This window comes from Conger conger, chromosome 18 (assembly GCF_963514075.1).
Source record: "Conger conger chromosome 18, fConCon1.1, whole genome shotgun sequence".
Taxonomy (NCBI): Eukaryota; Metazoa; Chordata; class Actinopteri; order Anguilliformes; family Congridae; genus Conger; species Conger conger.
Window position 1 is genome coordinate 28818645 of NC_083777.1, and position 19692 is coordinate 28838336.

General features: G+C 44.8%; 2 protein-coding genes across 2 annotated transcripts in view; both read left to right on the forward strand.

The window, feature by feature from the left end:
• Positions 1-3723: 3723 nt before the first annotated feature.
• Positions 3724-4696, forward strand: LOC133118000 (putative uncharacterized protein DDB_G0290521; the record flags this gene model as incomplete). The annotated part of the gene is given in 4 exon segments (XM_061227590.1): positions 3724-3844; positions 3965-4122; positions 4125-4222; positions 4267-4696. Coding segments are annotated over 4 exon segments (807 nt in total), but the record flags the coding sequence as incomplete, so codon positions are not given.
• A 4512-nt stretch (positions 4697-9208) lies between these two features.
• plpp4 (phospholipid phosphatase 4) overlaps positions 9209-19692 on the forward strand; it is an 80850-nt gene continuing 70366 nt past the window's right edge. Inside the window, exon 1 of the mRNA XM_061228608.1 lies at positions 9209-9329. Within this exon, the coding sequence (XP_061084592.1) occupies positions 9244-9329 (86 nt within the window). The 5' untranslated portion in view covers positions 9209-9243. The remainder of the gene's footprint in view (positions 9330-19692) is intronic.

Here is a 19692-nt window from a genome sequence, read left to right on the forward strand (position 1 = left end):
TCATTCATTCATTCATTCATTCTCCTAACCCGCTTACCCTGAATAGAGTCGCTGGAGCCTATCCCAGCATACATTGGGCGAAAGGCAGGAATACACCCTGGACAGGTCGCCAGTCCATCGCAGGGTACACACACCATTCACTCACACGCTCATACCCACAGGCAATTTAGACTCTCCAATCAGCCTAACCTGCATGTCTTTGGACTGTGGGAGGAAACTGGAGTACCCGGAGGAAACCCAAGCGAACACGGGGAGAACATGCAAACTCCGCACAGAGAGGCCCCGGCCGACAGGGATTCGAACCCAGGACCTCCTTGCTGTGAGGCGGCAGTGTTACCCACTGCACCATCCGTGCTGCCACTATGTATACATTGAAGAATAAAAATCCCATATATCATATACATTACCTTATTGGCATTTGGCAGACGCTCCTATCCAGAGCGACATACAGTTGATTAGACTAAGCAGGGGACAATCCTCCCCTGGAGCAATGCAGGGTTAAGGGCCTTGCTCGGCTGTGTGGATCTTACTGTGGCTTATTGTGGATTAGAACCACCGACCTTGCATGTCCCAGTCATGTACCTTGACCACTATGCTACAGGCCGCCCTTCTGCAGTTAGAGAGTTTGATTACTTAGAATCTAAAATACCAACTGTACTGTATTTTTGCAGTAATTATATGTGGAAATGGTAAAGTTGAGGACACAACTGTGTGCCAGTGTTGTACAGATTCTGTGCAGATCCTGTGACCTCTGCAGTATTATTGATTAGTTGACAATGTGGGCAAAATTAATTATCCAGTTGATGTGGAAAAAATCAATGGATAAGCATAAAATAGACTTAATGTAGCATGAAACCCTAAAAATGTGATAGCCGGCTCTCTCCTTGCCAGCCCTCTGCTGAAAGCGTCACCACAGGTGTGCCACGTCCCGGGGTGAGCATGGCATGTCACCGTCACCCTGCGTGCTCGGGAGAGAGAGGGCCCGCACCTCAAACGCACTCTCCCTCTCAAACGCACTCTCCCTCTCAAACGCACTCTCCCTCTCAAACGCACTCTCCATCTCAAACGCACTCTCCCTCTCAAACGCACTCTCCATCTCAAACGCACTCTCCCTCTCAAACGCACTCTCCATCTCAAACGCACTCTCCATCTCAAACGCACTCTCCATCTCAAACGCACTCTCCATCTCAAACGCACTCTCCCTCTCAAACGCACTCTCCATCTCAAACGCACTCTCCCTCTCAAACGCACTCTCCCTCTCTAACGCACTCTCCATCTCAAACGCACTCTCCCTCTCAAACGCACTCTCCCTCTGAAACGCACTCTCCATCTCAAACGCACTCTCCCTCTCAAACGCACTCTCCCTCTCAAACGCACTCTCCATCTCAAACGCACTCTCCCTCTCAAACGCACTCTCCCTCTCAAACGCACTCTCCCTCTCAAACGCACTCTCCATCTCAAACGCACTCTACCTCTCAAACGCACTCTCCCTCTCAAACGCACGCACTCTCCATCTCAAACGCACTCTCCCTCTCAAGCGCACTCTCCCTCTCAAACGCACTCTCCCTCTCAAACGCACTCTCCATCTCAAACGCACTCTCCATCTCAAACGCACGCACTCTCCATCTCAAACGCACTCTCCCTCTCAAACGCACTCTCCCTCTCAAACGCACTCTCCATCTCAAACGCACTCTCCATCTCAAACGCACGCACTCTCCATCTCAAACGCACGCACTCTCCATCTCAAACGCACTCTCCATCTCAAACGCACTCTCCATCTCAAACGCACTCTCCCTCTCAAACGCACTCTCCCTCTCAAACGCACTCGCCCTCTCAAACGCACTCTCCCTCTCAAACGCACTCTCCATCTCAAACGCACGCACTCTCCATCTCAAACGCACTCTCCATCTCAAACGCACTCTCCATCTCAAACGCACTCTCCATCTCAAACGCACTCTCCACCTCAAACGCACTCTCCCTCTCAAACGCACTCTCCATCTCAAACGCACTCTCCCTCTCAAACGCACTCTCCCTCTCAAACGCACTCTCCATCTCAAACGCACTCTCCACCCTCAAACGCACTCTCCATCTCAAACGCACTCTCCCTCTCAAACGCACTCTCCACCCTCAAACGCACTCTCCATCTCAAACGCACTCTCCCTCTCAAACGCACTCTCCACCCTCAAACGCACTCTCCATCTCAAACGCACTCTCCACCCTCAAACGCACTCTCCATCTCAAACGCACTCTCCCTCTCAAACGCACTCTCCACCCTCAAACGCACTCTCCCTCTCAAACGCACTCGCCCTCTCAAACGCACTCTCCCTCTCAAACGCACTCTCCATCTCAAACGCACGCACTCTCCATCTCAAACGCACTCTCCATCTCAAACGCACTCTCCATCTCAAACGCACTCTCCATCTCAAACGCACTCTCCACCCTCAAACGCACTCTCCACCCTCAAACGCACTCTCCCTCTCAAACGCACTCTCCATCTCAAACGCACTCTCCATCTCAAACGCACTCTCCATCTCAAACGCACTCTCCATCTCAAACGCACTCTCCCTCTCAAACGCACTCTCCATCTCAAACGCACTCTCCCTCTCAAACGCACTCTCCCTCTCTAACGCACTCTCCATCTCAAACGCACTCTCCCTCTCAAACGCACTCTCCCTCTGAAACGCACTCTCCATCTCAAACGCACTCTCCCTCTCAAACGCACTCTCCCTCTCAAACGCACTCTCCATCTCAAACGCACTCTCCCTCTCAAACGCACTCTCCCTCTCAAACGCACTCTCCCTCTCAAACGCACTCTCCATCTCAAACGCACTCTACCTCTCAAACGCACTCTCCCTCTCAAACGCACGCACTCTCCATCTCAAACGCACTCTCCCTCTCAAGCGCACTCTCCCTCTCAAACGCACTCTCCCTCTCAAACGCACTCTCCATCTCAAACGCACTCTCCATCTCAAACGCACGCACTCTCCATCTCAAACGCACTCTCCCTCTCAAACGCACTCTCCCTCTCAAACGCACTCTCCATCTCAAACGCACTCTCCATCTCAAACGCACGCACTCTCCATCTCAAACGCACGCACTCTCCATCTCAAACGCACTCTCCATCTCAAACGCACTCTCCATCTCAAACGCACTCTCCCTCTCAAACGCACTCTCCCTCTCAAACGCACTCGCCCTCTCAAACGCACTCTCCCTCTCAAACGCACTCTCCATCTCAAACGCACGCACTCTCCATCTCAAACGCACTCTCCATCTCAAACGCACTCTCCATCTCAAACGCACTCTCCATCTCAAACGCACTCTCCACCTCAAACGCACTCTCCCTCTCAAACGCACTCTCCATCTCAAACGCACTCTCCCTCTCAAACGCACTCTCCCTCTCAAACGCACTCTCCATCTCAAACGCACTCTCCACCCTCAAACGCACTCTCCATCTCAAACGCACTCTCCCTCTCAAACGCACTCTCCACCCTCAAACGCACTCTCCATCTCAAACGCACTCTCCCTCTCAAACGCACTCTCCACCCTCAAACGCACTCTCCATCTCAAACGCACTCTCCACCCTCAAACGCACTCTCCATCTCAAACGCACTCTCCCTCTCAAACGCACTCTCCACCCTCAAACGCACTCTCCCTCTCAAACGCACTCGCCCTCTCAAACGCACTCTCCCTCTCAAACGCACTCTCCATCTCAAACGCACGCACTCTCCATCTCAAACGCACTCTCCATCTCAAACGCACTCTCCATCTCAAACGCACTCTCCATCTCAAACGCACTCTCCACCTCAAACGCACTCTCCATCTCAAACGCACTCTCCACCCTCAAACGCACTCTCCATCTCAAACGCACTCTCCACCCTCAAACGCACTCTCCATCTCAAACGCACTCTCCCTCTCAAACGCACTCTCCCTCTCTAACGCACTCTCCATCTCAAACGCACGCACTCTCCATCTCAAACGCACTCTCCATCTCAAACGCACTCTCCATCTCAAACGCACTCTCCATCTCAAACGCACTCTCCATCTCAAACGCACTCTCCCTCTCAAACGCACTCTCCCTCTCAAACGCACTCTCCCTCTCAAACGCACTCTCCACCCTCAAACGCACTCTCCACCCTCAAACGCACTCTCCCTCTCAAACGCACTCTCCATCTCAAACGCACTCTCCATCTCAAACGCACTCTCCCTCTCAAACGCACTCTCCACCCTCAAACGCACTCTCCACCCTCAAACGCACTCTCCCTCTCAAACGCACTCTCCATCTCAAACGCACACTCCCTCTCAAACGCACACTCCCTCTCAAACGCACTCTCCCTCTCAAAAGCACTCTCCATCTCAAATGCACTCTCCATCTCAAACGCACACTCCCTCTCAAACGCACTCTCCCTCTCAAAAGCACTCTCCATCTCAAACTCACTCTCCCTCTCAAACGCACACTCCCTCTCAAAAGCACACTCCCTCTCAAAAGCACTCTCCCTCTCAAACGCACTCTCCCTCTCAAACGCACTCTCCCTCTCAAACGCACTCTCCCTCTAAAACGCACACTCCCTCTCAAAAGCACACTCCATCTCAAATGCACTCTCCCTCTCAAACGCACTCTCCATCTCAAATGCACTCTCCACCTCAAACGCACTCTCCCTCTCCCTCACCCTCACACGCTGAAGGGGCTTTCAGTTAAGAGTGCCAAGGCGCTGACTGTCATCAGCGGTACATCAGCGGTACATCAGCGGTACACCACGCGGATAAATTTAAGATTAACAGATTTCCGTAAAACATCTTAAGAATATTCACAAATAAATGTGCACGAATACATCCAACACCCTCAGAATGTTAAATTTGACATTCGTCAAAGGAAGCCCTTGTATTAATTTCAAATATGGATGATTTGATGTCAAATTATAGGTTTAAACATAGGTTTATAGACTTCATAAACCGACTGCGCTCATTCACAAACACCCAAATTAAGAAATACCATCACACCACACCTGTAAGGCAAAAGAGCTTGTGTGACCACAAGGACCCGCATGGCTAGCCCAGAGGAAGGCGTCAGTAGTAATGTTGCTCGACAAAACGTGAAGAGGAAAGACACTCAATGGGCAACAAGGAGGCTATAGGCCCGCATTCATGAAGCTGTGTGGAAAAAAAACTCCACAAAAATCTAAGTGAAACCACACTCCAGAATTTTAACTTCATAAGAGCCTTGTTTTTACTCTTCAGTCTAGGTTTCCAGTTCCCCGGTGTGCGCGTGTCGTTTTCTTTTTTCTCTTTTCAGCAGGAGCAGACGAAACGGCAATTAAGCAAGTGCTCCGAGTTGATAATCATCTCTCATCTGAATTAGTCATTTACAGCAATCCGATGTCTGACATATTTAAGGACTCACTAATCAAGCACATCACTCCTGATTACAAGTGTGTTTATTTACCGCCATCAGTTCTGAGGCAATTCTCGCAGCGAGGGGAATGAATCTTCGACGTTGCTGTGCAATAACTCCTGATAGTGTGGTTTGATCGCCATCTAGTGGTGGAGAGACCAAACTAAAAGTGCTCCTTGGTAGTTCATGAAATGCATCATATTCAATTGCCGTTTTTTTGGGATTTTACTTGAAATGGCTTTACTTTGAAATAGTCAAATTAATTATCTAATTAACATCTCCCGATGGGGAGAAAGAAATAATGAAGCTGGCAATGCCTTACCATGTGGATAGTCCAACATCCTGTGTCCTGAAGCTACAGTTAATAATATTTTGAGAAATTAAAAATAGTGTGGATATGACTAGATAGCTGAAGGAAATCATGTTGTTACCACAGTGGTAAAGGCCTTTTCCTTAAATAATGAAGGCATTTTTATCTCAAATGAAAACAAAATGAGACATTTCACACCATGGGCATTAAATCAAATGTGACGGGCATTCAACCGAAACATCTTCTGCTCACAAAAAATAGTCTAATATCTTTAAATTACTAACAAAAATACATGGAAGCTGGCATAGCACAGAACACTCAAAATAAGCAATCATCCTCCATCATTCAATTTACATTACCCTCAATTTTACGCATTATTAAGCAAGAAAAATGCTTTAAACCGATGAGTTTAGTGAGTTTTCCGATGTACCTTAAGACCGCACAAATATGTAGAACATCTGTGGCACTGAGAGCGTCTGTATAGCTCTTCACCTGTATGATTTCTGTGGTGTCGCTTTAGGATCCCAGACTGAGCTCTGGCCACAGTGAGGACAGCAGGATGGTCTCTCTCCAGTGAGCCCGCTGGTGTCTCCGTAGGTAAGCTGCCTGAGTGAAACCCTTCCCGCACTGCGCGCAAACGCAGGGTTTCTCAGAAGTGTGCCGTTTAACGTGGGTTTTTAAAGCATTTAAGTGGTTTCTCTACTGTGTCAATCTGCTGGTGAATCCTCAGGTGCCTTGCAATTTAAAAACATTGTGTGCAGGGGTATGGTCTCTCTCCTGTGTGAAGTCTCTGGAGTACTTTGAGGTTCCCCGGCGCTTTCCACACCGGGTGCAAAGGAACGGTTTCTCTCCTGTCCTCGTGTGATCTTTCAGGCCTCCTGAGCTGCTGAAAGTTCTCCCACATTAGTTCCTTTTCTATACAATGTTAGCTCAATTTTTTCCCCCAGTTTAATGTTTTTTAAGAGGTGATACTGCATTCTCGACTGGAGTCAGGTTGAGTGTAGAATCAATGATTTTAATGCAACCTAAAAGTGTACATATAAAGTCACTGAGGCAGTTACATAATCAGTGACTACTAACTTTCAAGAACAAGACCCTTTAGCAATAACACATTTACAGAGATACACTCGGTTCTAGGAAATGCAATCTTACTACACAACAAAATAAAAAATAAAACGATACAAATTTTAAAGAGAAAGATGTAGCTAATTTACCAGTCAACTACACTAGTGGAATCCCGTTGAACCCTTTCACAATACAATACAATTAGCCTCTTTTCAATGCATTGCCAGCTCAATATGAAACTCATTATGAAATTGAAACCATTACCCTAATCTATTCCAGGGAATAGCAATCCATCTGCCATTTCATTCTTATTCATGACTTAACATCATCCCCCCCCCCGCCCCCCAAATGTTACAAGAGTGCACTCTGCACAATATTTATAGCTGTCGGTCCAGAGCCTCTGAGAGAACCTGATGGCAGAAATGACTGATGGACGATAGCTGGTCAGAGGGGCTGTGGCCTCTGCTTCCAGATGCTCTGACTCTGACGGAGTTCAGTACTTCAGCCTGACGTTTGGGGCACGAGGGACCTGGCACAGAGTCAGGAGAAAGTGTTCCTCGTCTCATGGCAAAAACAAAAATCAATTCCCCTGCCCTATTTAGCCAATACTTAACGAAAAACCTTAGCGGGAGCAGATAGTGTATTCATCTACGGCCTGTAGTGTAGTGGTTAAGGTAAACGACTGGGACACGCAAGGTCGGTGGTTCGATCCCCGGTAGCCACAATAAGATGCGCACAGCCGTCGGGCCCTTGAGCAAAGCCCTTAACCCTGCATTGCTCCAGGGGAGGATTGTCTCCTGCTTGGTCTAATCAACTGTGTGTCGCTCTGGATAAGAGCGTCTGCCAAATGCAAACAATGTAATACATTTACAAGCTTTTCCCACTATAGTTACACGTTACACTACAGGACACAAACTCCTGAAGCCCCTACAACTGAAAGATGAGAGCAAAATAGTCTGCCAAACCACTCCAGCAATTTGTTGCATACATTTTGTTGTCTAATGCATGTCTGTAACCTGCACAGAATGCTCTGCCACCCCTCTGAAGTCACAAATCACATGTCTATGCCTGCTGTGCTTCTGATCTCCCCCGTAGTCTTAACAACTCAGGCCTGAGTCAAATATATACGTTGGATTCAAAGAGATTGATCTTCTTAGGTACAATTGAGCCAACCAAGAGAACCAGAAGGCAGGTATTGCACTTTTTCAGAGTACTCCATTGGTTCAAATACACCAGAAAAGCTCAGCAAAGCGTAGACAAGTACTTGAATCCAAAACAATTATGCGTTTGATGCAGGTCTGCGCAGAATAGAACTTACAAAATGGTCTCTCCCTTCTGCTCACCTGCATTAGCCCATGTGCAATCACAGGTGTGCAACCGGTTTTAACCAGTCACAAGTTCTGAGACGATTAGCATTTTTTCGAGTAGACTGAACTAACAACTGAACACCTTAAACAGAAGACATTTCAACACACTTCAATAATTTACAAATTAATAGTGAACATGCCTTCGTCTTCACACACATATGCAGGCACACGACCGTTTATACCGGCCAAGACATTGCCATGCTTATTAGCAAGTCGCTGCAGCCTACTTGTGGCCATTTCGGAATTTCAAACCAAACAATCTACTGTACAAAATGTGCATCGACCTGAAGAGGCAATACACATTTTAAAAAATTCACCCGTGGACGCAGGTCGGATCGAAGATTTCAGGCTTGAAATGGCAAAAGATTAATAATTATACACACTCAACTAGATTCGGGGAGCCAAAAGAATGTTGACAAATAAAATATTCATCTACAGGAGTGCGGGAATCTCCCAACATGAATGAGTTCCCTTATAAATTACATGTTTATCGCACAGTAATCGTAGGCGACATGACTGTTTGCTCCATTAATTCACTTTCTGAACCACACACCAGTACATGAACCATTAACACATAGCCGCGCAAACCCATACACATTCGCTACTTCGGCATCATTTCATAATTCGGAAAATAGCTTTTAATTTACACTTAGTTGGCATCCAGGGCAGCCAATAGTTAGTTTGGCACGCAGGTCGCACTACATTAAAACAAACATTACTCCAGTTCGCAGATGGAACACAGACCACTTTCATAAAGCAAACGTTTGTAAAATAGTATTGAAAATTGAGTTACGAGGTACTCACTTTAATGCTGCCGAACAGCACAGACGTACCTTGCTTGCCACCGGTTGGAATCAACCTCTCTCTCCGTTCTCCAAAACTCTGGAGTCAACAAAACAAATGTGCACGCCATTGTTAGAGAATGCAGTACCTTCGAGTATGTTACAAGAGTATGTTGCTTGTCGAACAACTCAAAAGTTTTGTTTTACCTATCGGAGTTCATGGCATTTGTTTATTTATTTATTTATTTATTTATTTAGTTCCGTTTATTTAGCATTTGTACAAGGGCCAGTAACGCAAAGGTTATCTTTCTGTGAAAGGATTTTGAAATTATGGACAGGATTCGATCAGGAAATGATGATGAGACCAGCCCGCGGCGCGAGGAAGAACTTGCGCATCAAACTTCACTCTCGCACGGGTAAGACGTTTTTAAAACTATATCACAAAGAACATTACATGACACGAATCATGATCCAACTTAGGAAAACTCATTCTGCACGGTCTGTGAGGTTTTACTGCCCCCTACTGTGAAAACCTGTACGTTGCACCTGTAATTATGACCTACTATTTGAACATTCAATAGTGAAAATGATATGCATACAGCTGTAATGTACCACCTTGAAGGCCATTTGTTTTCCTAAATACAAGTAATGCTACATCCATGATAGACTGCACCTCCTGTAAGGCTTATGTATATCATATTCATCAATCTAAAATAGATTCCTAGTAAAATAATATTACTAGTTTACAGTTTTTTAAGTCAATAATGAGAGATTGGCAAATGGTGCTGTTCCACACATTCAGAGGTGTTTTACTGTTTTCAAAAGCCCTTTTATTAATTAGATTTAGGAATTTATTTAAAGTACCAGCTTGATACTGTGATAGTATCCATGTCAGAAGCATCATCATTTTATGTGTGTATTTACTGGTTGATTGTTGAAAGAAAGTGATAGTTGAACGAATATCAGGAATATAGGAAATAAATGGGACAAACAACATAAATATTCAAAGGAGAAATAATTAATGTAAAAAAGCTTAATTAGTTCTTCACAAGTCGGGTGCCAGAAGCATATTTTATAACACCCTTTTGCTGAAATATTGATCTTCCTTCATTTTAACACTCACTGTATGAGTCACTGAGCTGTATTAAGGACAGTGGGGCACATTGTATGAAATATTTCTACTGCAGTTCATTTGTGATGTATCAACATATTGAGATACATCACAAATCAACCTTCGCTGATTTTTTTTAAAGATGCTAATTTTTTTAAAGACACCAAAAAATGAAATGAAAGAGCTTATTTTGATATTATAATCACATACATACATACATATGGTGCATACAATGTTTATTTCTAGCTCTGACTGAACTGAACTCTTCACTCTTGTCTAAAATAGTGCATAAGAGTTTGTGCAAGGTGAGCATTTCCCCCACACTCCCACAGACTTGATGCAGGGGTATGCTTGCTGTGACCTGTGAATTTGCTGATGAAGTTTGATTCTCCCCGCAGTTCAGTCTCACTCGAACGATCAGTGGTTATCTCCTGAAAGGCTTTTATTCTGTTCTAAGTTTTTTTATCCAGGCAGCGCACTGGTGTGGGTTCTCTTCTCTGCGAGAGTCGACTTTGATAATTTATTCCGTTTAATATTTTCCGACCCGAAAAGCACCTATTCACTCTGCACCCACCTGCGATAATCTGAGTTTAGTCTGGTTTTATTTATTTTTAATGAGCGTACTCCGGCGTGTTCCCTCGCTGAGATCCGCGAGCTCGATGGAGCGTGACGCATCGTGCTCTCTTTCTCTGTCTCCGTCAGATTTATGATGTTCTGTCTTCGCTCGTCTCTGCTATGGAAAACTTGTTAGGATGTAAATAATTGTAAGAGGGCCGCTGTAATTGGATGCTGTCAAGCTCGTTTATCTCAGTTTCAATGTGAGGAGATGCTAGATTGAGCTGAGTCTGAAACGTGGCTGCTACTAGTTTTGCTCTCAGTAATAAGCCTTTCTCAGGTGAGAGAGAGAGAGAGAGAGAGGGCGGGGGAGAGAGAGAGATATATCCTTTTTGTTTTACTTTTAAAAACCCTGCAATTACAATAACATCAAACAATGGCCATGATGTAGAATGAGACTATAGTCGTACCAAATTATATTGTCCACTCAACCAAAAAAAACAAAAAAAACAAGAAAGAAACAATTGAAAAAAGTAAACTGAAACAGATAAAACACTTTTTCAACATAACCCAGGCCCTCAGCATGTAATCACCCAATCCCCCTCTCTCAGTTTGCAGAGTGGCCCCTTAATTGACCACCTGTTCTCAAACTGAAAGTTTTGATTCAATTTATAGAAAGCAAACTCCAGCTTAATGTGGGAAATCACTGTTCTGAGTTCTGTATTACAGTTCTGAATCCCTTCTGGTCCAATTGCTGCCTTATGGGTCCTAGAAATGGCACATTTTGCCAAAATAACAAATTGACCAAAAATAACATTTAACAGCAAGCAAACAAGTCTCTTATCCTTAGGGTACTTCACTCCAAACAAGTTTAAAAATGGGAAGCCCAAGTGTGCAGTGCAATGTTCGAAAACCAAGAATGGTAAATGGTTGGCATTTATATAGCGCCTCTATCCAAAACGCTGTGCTTCTCATTCACCCATTCGCACACAGACCCACACACCAACGGTGATGGGCTGTCATGCAAGGCACCGACCAGAAGAGAAATTAGGGGTTCGGTGTCTTGCTCAGGGACCCTTCGAGACATCCAGGGCGTGATCGAATCGGCAACCCTCCGACTGCCAGACAACTGCTCTTACCGCCTGAGCCAATGTTGCCCCATTAAAAGTGCCTACAGCCTGGGACATTCTGCAAGAAGGTGGAAAACAATCATTTCAAAACTGAAACAAAGAGGGCCCTTTTATCAGCTGTTGGATGGAAAGGATTTACTGGACTTTACTGGATTTTCAGTGACTACGTCAGGCAGGGCTCTCCACTGGAGTCCCCAGTCCTTTCTGAAAGTGGACTTTAATATATCAGCCTCCAAGATGGAAGACACGCACTCATCATAAGTGTTTTTTTTTACATTTTAACCATCCTTTACCTCTCCCAGAATACCAATGACATTACACGAACAAAAATGAGACCATAAAAAAAAGCATATAAAACAATACAGAAAAATTACATTTTCTCAGCCTATTCCATGTGCGAAAGAAAGCTTACCTCCCTCCACTGAGCATAAAACACCTTTATCACACCACACACTCTGAAACACATGATTTGCAGGATTTGCAGTGAAAAAAAAATCATAGTTTTTCTAATTACATCTTGTGGTTTATCCTGTTTTAATACGTGTAATAGATAGCCGATGTCAGATACACAGGAAATGAATAATAAGCATTTATGTGATTGTAAAATGTAATAAATAAAAGGAATTGCATTAAAAGGCTGAACACCATTTACATTTTGCTGGAAGCTTTTCACGAAGCAGAGATGCTATTACTGTACTTCCACAGGAAATATCAACAGCTTTTATGATATCCTTTCAATATTCTGTACGCTAGCAGTACCCAAATTTTAAGATTAGTATAGTAAATGATAATAAGTGAAATAATCTTGGGATCAGAAACAAATCCCTTTAATATCTTGCACTCATCTTTTAATCCATAGTGAAATGTAATGGAATCCATAAAACAGCCACGTATTTGGTGTTTGTTCAACCATTACATTACATTATTGGCATTTTGGCAGACGCTCTTATCTAGAGTGATGTACAGTTGATTAGACTAAGCAGGAGACAGTCCTCCCCTGGAGCAATGCAAGGACCTTGCTCAAGGGCCCAACGGCTGTGCGGATCTTATTGTGGCTACACCGGGGATCGAACCACCAACCTTGCGGGCCCCAGTCATTAACCTTAACCACTACGCTACAGGCCACCCTGTATATAACTCAATAACCAATAATAAGTCAGCAGGGTAATGATTTATTTACGCAAGTGAAATTCCTTGGTGACTTGGGATATGTTATACATGTTTGGCATCGTAAACATACACTCACTGAGCACTTTATTAGGTGGACCTGTACACCAGCTTGTTATTAATGCAAATATTGAATCAGCCAATCATGTGGCACAGCAACTAAATGCATAAAAGCATGCAGACATGGTCAAGAGGTTCAGCTGTTATTCAGACCAAATGTGAAAATGGGGAAGAAATGTGCTCTAAGTGACCATGGAATGATTGTTGGTGCCAGACAGGGTGGTTAGAGAAAAAAAAAAAAAGAAAAAGAAGAAAATCTCCTGGGATTTTCATGCAGAACTGTCTCTAGACTTTGCAGAGAATGGGGCAGGAAAAAAAACATCCAGTGAGCAGCAGTTCTGTGGGCAAAAAAGCTTTGTTAATGAGAGACGTCAGAGAAGAAGGGCCAGACTGGTCAAAGCTGACAGAAGGTCAGTAACGCAAATAACCACACATTACGACAGTGGTACGCAGAGGAGCATCTCTAAACACACAACGCGTCAAACATCTTAAGTGGAGAGGCTACAGCAGCAGATAGGCTACCAATAAGTCTAAAAAAGAAGTCTATTAAATAGCAAAAATGCTCAGTGCGTATAATTACAGGGCAGTGTTTAATTGGAAACCCGGGATTGCTACATGTCTCTTGGAAACCCAATTAGACTGCTTGATGATTACTGCCCCTTGCTGGGACATTCAGATTTTTAAATATCTGGTAATCAGTCTTCAGGTATGCATTATTAATTCCGTTAATGCCATTGATCGCTGAACGTGATGCCGATGCAATTAACTTCTTATTTGTGTCTGTGGCACCTGATTATTGAAAAGAAAAACCTGATTTGTTCCCTCTCTTTAGATTGTAACGGTGTTGAATTGTTAATAGTGTGAGGGGGTCGAGAGCACTTCACAGTTTAATATAGCAGCAGTATAATATTACATGAAAGCATGAATGTTGTAATGGCGGGACATATTGGGTTATAGCGACGTATTCTATTTTTTACTCAAATGATTTAGTAGGACTGGTATTTCCAGGGGAAATTCATTAATATTGAATTAAGAGCAGATCTCTCACTGTAAGGGTCACGTCCTCCGCAGCATAATGAGCGATAACCCGGTTGTCCGCACCTGTTTATGCTTCCAGTCTTTACAGCTCCTCAAATGGCTTTGGTTCAAGGTGGACTTTGTGCAAAAATAAACAGCTGAAATCGAGCTCAAACTGCAGAAGATGATTTGAAGCCCTGTGGAGGAAATTAAATGCTGAGAGGAGAAGAGAGAAGAAGAAGAGTGAGTGATTATGGGCATAAGGAGCATTGCTGTTACGAGGCCCTATGAAATTAGATTTTACAACTGAACATTATTCTGAAATATAACTGCTCGTTCTTCATTGTCAGGTCGGAAAGATGTTGACTCCGACTGAATCCTGCTGCACTAATGCTTTTAATAAGACCACTCCTGTGATTCACTTGGGGGGCGCTAGCGAAGTTCATCTCTTCACCCTGAAAACATGCAGTTTTGCAGATTTGAATGTATTTTACATTGCAGTGACATTATGCTAGACATTCAGTGCAGCATACCCTGTTCGACCATTCTACGGTAAAGAGAACTTCATTCTCCTCCAAGTGCTCTGGTCTGTGTCGACCTGTGCAAAGGACATGTGCACTCTACTGGGACAACAGGTTAAAGGACTTGTCACAATACTGTGTGAAATCTGTGCTCTGGGATGTCTCCGGTTATAATATAAGCCTTTCCCTACACCCCACCCTGTCCACACCTATACCCTGGGTGGGTGTCTTTAAGGGCTTTACAGCTGTCACTCAAACCCCAATAAAACCTGTTGTTATTTTGGCGGGAAAAAGCAATGGATAGGTCAATGTTTATATTTTTTCAGCATTTGTTGACAATAACATAGGTAAATGTGGCTGTTTTTTACGGCATGGAATCTCTAAACTCTAATCTATCTAAACTGTTTCACCACTCTTTGGGATATCTGCATGCTGCAGTTTATTTATTCACTATCACAGGCAATATTGAAAGAAACAGATAATATGTCTAAGAGACAGACAGAGAGAGAAAGAAAGATTACAAGGCATAGGTACTGTGTGTAGGTTATTACCCGACTTTCAATTAGATAGAAAGTAATTTAAAAGTCCAACAGAGGAAGCTGGAATTATTCATGTCACTTCCTCTGACAATATGGCGCATAAATCACACCAACGGTTATTTACCACTGAGAATACTAAGATAGCATTGCGCTCTTTAATTAGCTGTTTTTTGTACATTTGATCTGGTTTTATCACCGCTGAATACGGTGCTGCCTCCTGATTACTTGTTTTCGTGAGGGTCTCCCGTCTCCAGTGCAAATTTACGAGCGTGTCAGCTTATGGCTGCCTTCGAGCCGGGAACAGCAGTGCAGGAACGATGCCTTGCAGAAGACGTTCGCGGACAGACGGAGAAACCGGGTCTCGTCGGAAAACTGGAAATGGAGAATAAAACGCAAAAAATAAACGCGGCCGCTCGTCAAACGCGAGGAAATGGCGGTGTGTCATCCTCCGCACGCCGCGGAGTCAGATAATGAAAGTATCGCCCTGTGGGCCTGACAGAGAATTTTCCCCTCAGTGCTCGAGAGAAGTGCCAATAAAAATGGTAAATTAACCACCCGCTAATAGCGGTTCTTCTCTCTCAGGGCGATAGCTCAAAAACATCCCCGCTGCAGTGCCACAGCCATCTGGATCTCTCCTGCTCCAGCTCCGTTTTGGGCAACGCGAGACTCGGGATACAGCGGAGGAATGCCAGGGAGGTTGATTGTTCTGGCACCCCTCTAAGCCCCGTGAAACGCTAGTATTAGTAATGAAACTTAGCTAAGACGTTACTTGAATCCCTCGCCATAAGGCTAACATAACACTGTCACACTTTCGTCAGTACAATTTATGACAGTAACATCTGTCACAGGTTTTTACCAATAAAGGTATGACAGTCTTCTGTCATTTGACGTCAACTGACGGCATCTGTTATGCCGTCTTGTGTCAGCTGTTATGTCGTGTGTATGACAGCCTTATGGCAAGGGGTTCAGGTAAACTTATGCATGCATAGGGCTTATGTTTCACCCCAAATTAACTCGTTGTTACTTACTCATAACAGTTTCTTTTGTGATAGTTTTAGATTTAGTTTGTGGAAATTCTAAGCGAGGCATTTCAAGTTTTGAAGTCACTCTAATTGTGAGAGATGTCACATATACTCACAAGCAAATGAGTGCTTAGAAAAACAGACTTCAGTTTTTTCTTTCATATAAATGCAAATTTGTCAGTTGGTGGCACAATCCACTTGCTGAATGAAGAATCCACATGGAGTGCTCTAATGATGAAGTAATTATGTAATGTGGAGAGAAAGTATTGGGAAGCAGGGCTTACACTTCTGTGACTGCGGTCTGGAGGTACAGGGCTTCATGCACATTCAGTTGTGCTGAAATGATACAATGTGTTCAAATGATCTCAAGCTTATCGGACACACTTTACAATATGTAGTTACGAATGCAGTTGTTAGCATGAATTTTTGATGGACAAATACATGAATTAAGCAATTCTAACTGTGCGACTCAATGTTGAAACGATCCCGGCATTCCTGAGTGACATTTTCCCCAACGTACCAGGGCAATACCAGGGATAAAGAGTGAGCTCCACCATTCAGTTATACAGGTACACATCAAAGGAAATAATAAGATAGAATAATTTAATCAAGGCTTGAATAAAATATGACTTTCCTTTGAGACATTTAGACTTTGGCAATACGGTGCCGTGATTAGGAGCCTTCTCTGACAGCTGACTGAGAGCAGACCATCCCCATGCATAATTAACACAACCAATATCAAATCTGAAGTGGGCTTAAAGCCACAACGCCGTAACAGCGGTGATATTTTATTAGCCCATGAATGACTAATGAGACTAATAAAGTATATATAGGCTCATTAGTCATGGAGTCATATAAGTATATCTCTCTGCCACAGCTGATTCCGGTACAGGGGGGTTTGTCCCGGGATCAGGAATCGGTCCCTGACGTTCCTCCCTAATCCCCCCCCAGCATAGCGCGGGCCCAGATGAAGCACACACCTGCAGTAGCCATGCAGACGCGGTGCCCTCGTCTGTGGAAGGGTGTGGACAGATGGCCGCCGTTGGAAGCCCTTTGCCGTGATTAAACGGCTCCCGCAATAAAACAGACGGCGGGCTGCTTGTTGTGTCCGCCACGCCACCAGGAGTCCACTCAGCTCTCCCTGCCCTGCTGGATTTGTGTGAAGCGATCGTTTCAGTACCAGGGGCGGCTGAAGTCACCAGGCCTGCAGATGACAATGGCACCGGCTCCAGTCTCTGGACTGTTTGAAGCCGGTCCAAGAGCGCGCGTCTAATTATAGCGCCGCGCCTCTCCGGTGTTTACGGAATTGGCACGGTTTTAAAGAGCGAATTTTGCAAAACTACGGAAAAGTATCTTTGTTACGGCTGATATCCGAAACAGCCGTTCAGCTGTATGAGACAGTACAGCAGGCGAAGGTGCAGAGGGAACGACAGGCGGAACTGAAACGATGACCCCCCCAGAGCATACCTCAAAATCAGCCAAGAAATCACCGCAAAACGGGCGGCGGTCAGCACAATCTCCAGACTTTGTGCTGAATTCTCCCCGATTGGGAACCTGTGGTTTGAATGTGAGAGGGCCGAGAGCCACAGTATGGGAATGAATGACCCTGTAAAGGGTCTGTGTGAAAGAGCGGACTCTCTAGAAGGGGCGGCCTGTAGCGTAGTGGTTAAGCTAAATGACTGGGACACGCAAGGTCGGTGGTTCTAATCCCGGTGTAGCCACAATAAGATCCGCACAGCCGTTGGGCCCTTGAGCGAGGCCCTTATCCCTGCATTGCTCCAGGGGAGGATTGTCTCCTGCTTAGTCTAATCAACTGTACATCGCTCTGGATAAGACCGTCTGCCAAATGCCATTAATGCAAAAGGTGACTCAGTAGTGTTCACTGTATGTTGTTCACTGTAAGTACTGAGAGCACGATGAACTGAGGCATGAGAGTCTTTTGGAAAATGTTACTCTTTAAAATATTTTTGGTGAACACAATAGCATTAAATGATACAGTTTTCCCATGTTTTTGCGCATGAAATATGGCTGATGAGGTGTATTGTTTTATACATCTTGAGCTCAGGTCTGAATACTTTTGGGGGACATTGTGTACAGCAGGAATGTACATTTCAACTTATGCAAAGATTCAAATTTCTGTCAACAGGATTTAACAGGCATATAATTGAGTTTTCGACCTTACAAAGACAACAGCAATGGTGATGTGGTTGAAAATGCTAATACATTCATGTTGTTGCTTCTTCAGATAATTCAAGTTTCTGGAGGATTCTCTTCTATCGCTTTGTAAGTGTTTTTCAGCTGTTTCCCTGCTATTCTTTTTCATGAACCGAATTGTTTGAAATTCAATGAGATGTGCTATGGACACTGTTATTGGGCTGCCTTTCATACCGACTGCGAGAGAGGGGCCTTGGATTCGAGTTTAACAAAATAAAATAAATAAAATACAAAGAGGGGCTCTTCGGTTCTTTGCCCTGGAGAGATATTGACCGGCAGAAGGAGAGGATGGAGAAGTCAAATTAATAAATATAACCGAAGGGAGAGTTTGTGCAATGTCATGCTGTGTGTGTGTGTGTGTGTGTGAATGTGTGTGTGTGTGTGTGTGTGTTTGTGTGTGTGTGTGAGTGTGAGTGTGAGTGAGGATGTGTGTGAGGGTGAGGGTGAGGATGTGGGTGTGTGTGTGTGTGTGTGTGAGTGAGGGTGTGGGTGTGTGTGTGTGTGTGTGTGTGTGTGTGTGTGTGTGTGTGAGAGTGTGAGTGAGTGTGTGTGTGTGTGTGTGTGTGTGTGAGTGAGGGTGTGGGTGTGTGTGTGTGTGAGTGAGTGAGTGTGTGTGTGTGAGGGTGTGAGGGTGTGGGTGTGTGTGTGTGTGTGTGTGAGTGAGGGTGTGTGTGTGTGTGTGTGAGGGTGTGAGGGTGTGAGGGTGTGGGTGTGTGTGTGTGTGTGTGTGAGTGAGGATGGGTGGGTGTGTGTGTGTGAGTGAGGGTGGGTGTGTGTGTGTGTGTGTGTGTGTGAGAGAGTGAGAGTGAGGGTGTGGGTGGGTGTGTGTGTGTGTGTGAGTGAGGGTGGGTGTGTGTGTGTGTGTGTGTGTGAGAGTGAGGGTGTGGGTGGGTGTGTGTGTGTGAGTGAGGGTGGGTGTGTGTGTGTGTGTGTGTGTGTGTGTGTGTGTGTGTGTGTGTGTGTGTGTGAGAGTGAGGGTGTGGGTGGGTGTAGTGGCAGAGGATGAGAAGAGCTGCTTCTGAGACAGTTTCCATGGTCAGTTTCAGCGACGCGACCTTTTACAAACACCGCCTTTCAAGATCAGAGACAGAAAGAGAGCGAATGAGAAAGAGAGGAGAGGTCTTCACCTTTTCACCGTTCATTTCAGCTGAGGCTAAAGTCATGTCTCATCGTCCTGATTCCGATTATATTGGCCCCTATGATTTACATCCGTGGGTTTAGACAAGACTCAGCAACCTTAAGCAGTGGAGTCCTGTTCCTGTTACTCAATCTGTTTTGCTTGGCTGCTTTTACCGCAGCCGTGTGAGAAAGCCCGCTCACATTTAATAACTCTGAATACAAAGAGGGCCGGGTAATGTCGAAAGCCTGTAATCATAAAAGAGCATTGCGTTGCCCTTGACTTCATGCCCTTTTTCTTTGATAAAATGTGTTTTTCCAAGTGCA